We start from the raw sequence: 1,756 nt of genomic DNA on the forward strand, positions 1-1,756 counted from the left end.
ATTTCACACTTAAGATTTAGCTAGATCGGTGGATTTTTCGTAAAAAGAAAGATTTAGATAAATCGGATCGCTGGCAAGGAAAGGGTACATGGATCATGGATGCACAATGGCAAGCGGATTCACAGGATATGTCACCTACCAATATGGCGATCGGTAGACCAATTTGTAGTCCTACCCAACTCAAATGGATCTATTTGCAGCAAAGACAACCCGACCCAAACAACATTTGATGAATTAAGGGGTCTCATTGGCTCATTCATCAGAAACACAACCTGATCCAAACAACCTGAATCAAATGTATTCCTCAATGGAGGTAAGACGAAAGGTATCAGAAAGATACAACATGCACATTGGTCACTAGTTATAAGGATCCAAAATTTGGCTGTCCTCAGAACAGGATTGAAAAACATGTACTGACGTAGCTATGTTATTCTGGGAAAACATGTCACTCTCTCTGCCTATTTATTTTCCGAGTGGTACTAGAGTTACGCTCACTCTTCTCTGTCTAGATCGTGTGCCCTCTATAGCCACAAGGCACCTGCATTCCGCATCATGGGGACAAGCTCGCCGCTGAGATGGAGAGACATGACCTTGTTGGTGCCGCCGACAAGCTTCCCACCGATGAACACCGCCGGGACAGGCGGCCCCTTACCGAGAAGCTTGATGAGCGCCCTCTCCATCTCCTTGCCCTTGTCATCCTGGTCTAGTTCATGATCTAGGGTGTTGACGCCGAAGTCGCGGAAAAGGCGGGTCACCGTGTGGCACATGCAGCACGAGTCCGAGGTGAAGATCACCACCGCCCGCTCCGACGCCAGCTTCATCACACGGTCCATCTGTGCTGCCTAATGTGTGTTCACGGGACCTCGATCGCAAGCTGTTACTTAAGAGTAGGCTGCTAACGTGCTAACTAGCTAGAGAGCTTGTGATTATCTAGGCAGTTGACTCTATGCGTGTATGGAAGGAAATTTTGGGATGGTATGGTAGCAGGGGTGTGGGTTTCCTTTTATAGGGTGACAATGGTTCGTTAAAATAGTAGTAGTTGGTATTCATGAGATCAATCTGGATATTGTAGCGATCTGGCTTTGCATTAGGACTCAATGAGCTTTGGAATATTTTCAAGTGTCGACGACCTATATTAGAGAAATCTCAGATATATGCCTATAGGAAGTGACATCTCCCTTTGTTACAACGATATGCCCGGTTAGGCCATGTGTCAAATAGCTGCATGCTGGCCTAGTAGTAGCACAATCATGCAGAAAATGCGTCTGCGATGACAACACCCGTGTGGACAACGACGAGTTATACGGGATGTACGGTTGATGAATCGAATGAGACCCGCTAAGCAACCGGCGATGAGTCGCCTCAGTTTTAGAATAACATCCAGATAGCTCCTCACTTATCTGTGGGCACAGAATCTGTGCAAGTGGCCTGCTTTTGCTCTCTATACTTGGATACTTCTGCTTTCGTGAACCAAGCCTGACTTTTTCATATATCGAGGCGTCGCGACGCCATGATTTGACGACGCTGCAATCTTTGCTTTTGCTTGACATCCTCGCCGAATTTGATTCAGCAAAACTTAACTAAAGCAGATAAGCACTAAAAGTTCTGTGGTGCAGCCAACATATGCTATGATTTCGTTTATTTCTTCGTTTTAATTTTAACATATACATAACGCAATCAGACATTCATTTCGAAAGGAAATGTATTCGCCTTTTCAGTGTGACTGGAGCAGTTCTGGGACAGTTTTTTGTGCTGG

General features: G+C 45.6%; 1 protein-coding gene across 1 annotated transcript; it reads right to left on the reverse strand.

Annotated features, from left to right (window-relative positions):
* Window positions 1–348: 348 nt before the first annotated feature.
* LOC127304695 (putative glutaredoxin-C14) lies at window positions 349–988 on the reverse strand. The gene has a single exon (XM_051335304.2). It carries the CDS (start codon window positions 831–833, stop codon window positions 522–524), a length of 312 nt encoding a protein of 103 aa, XP_051191264.1. The 5' UTR covers window positions 834–988; the 3' UTR covers window positions 349–521.
* Window positions 989–1,756: the final 768 nt, after the last annotated feature.

Source organism: Lolium perenne, chromosome 5 (assembly GCF_019359855.2).
Source record: "Lolium perenne isolate Kyuss_39 chromosome 5, Kyuss_2.0, whole genome shotgun sequence".
Classification (NCBI taxonomy): Eukaryota; Viridiplantae; Streptophyta; class Magnoliopsida; order Poales; family Poaceae; genus Lolium; species Lolium perenne.

Bases quoted from the DNA above. Each gene is read 5' to 3' on its own strand.
- LOC127304695 (XM_051335304.2), bottom strand. From the start codon at position 833: ATGGACCGTGTGATGAAGCTGGCGTCGGAGCGGGCGGTGGTGATCTTC.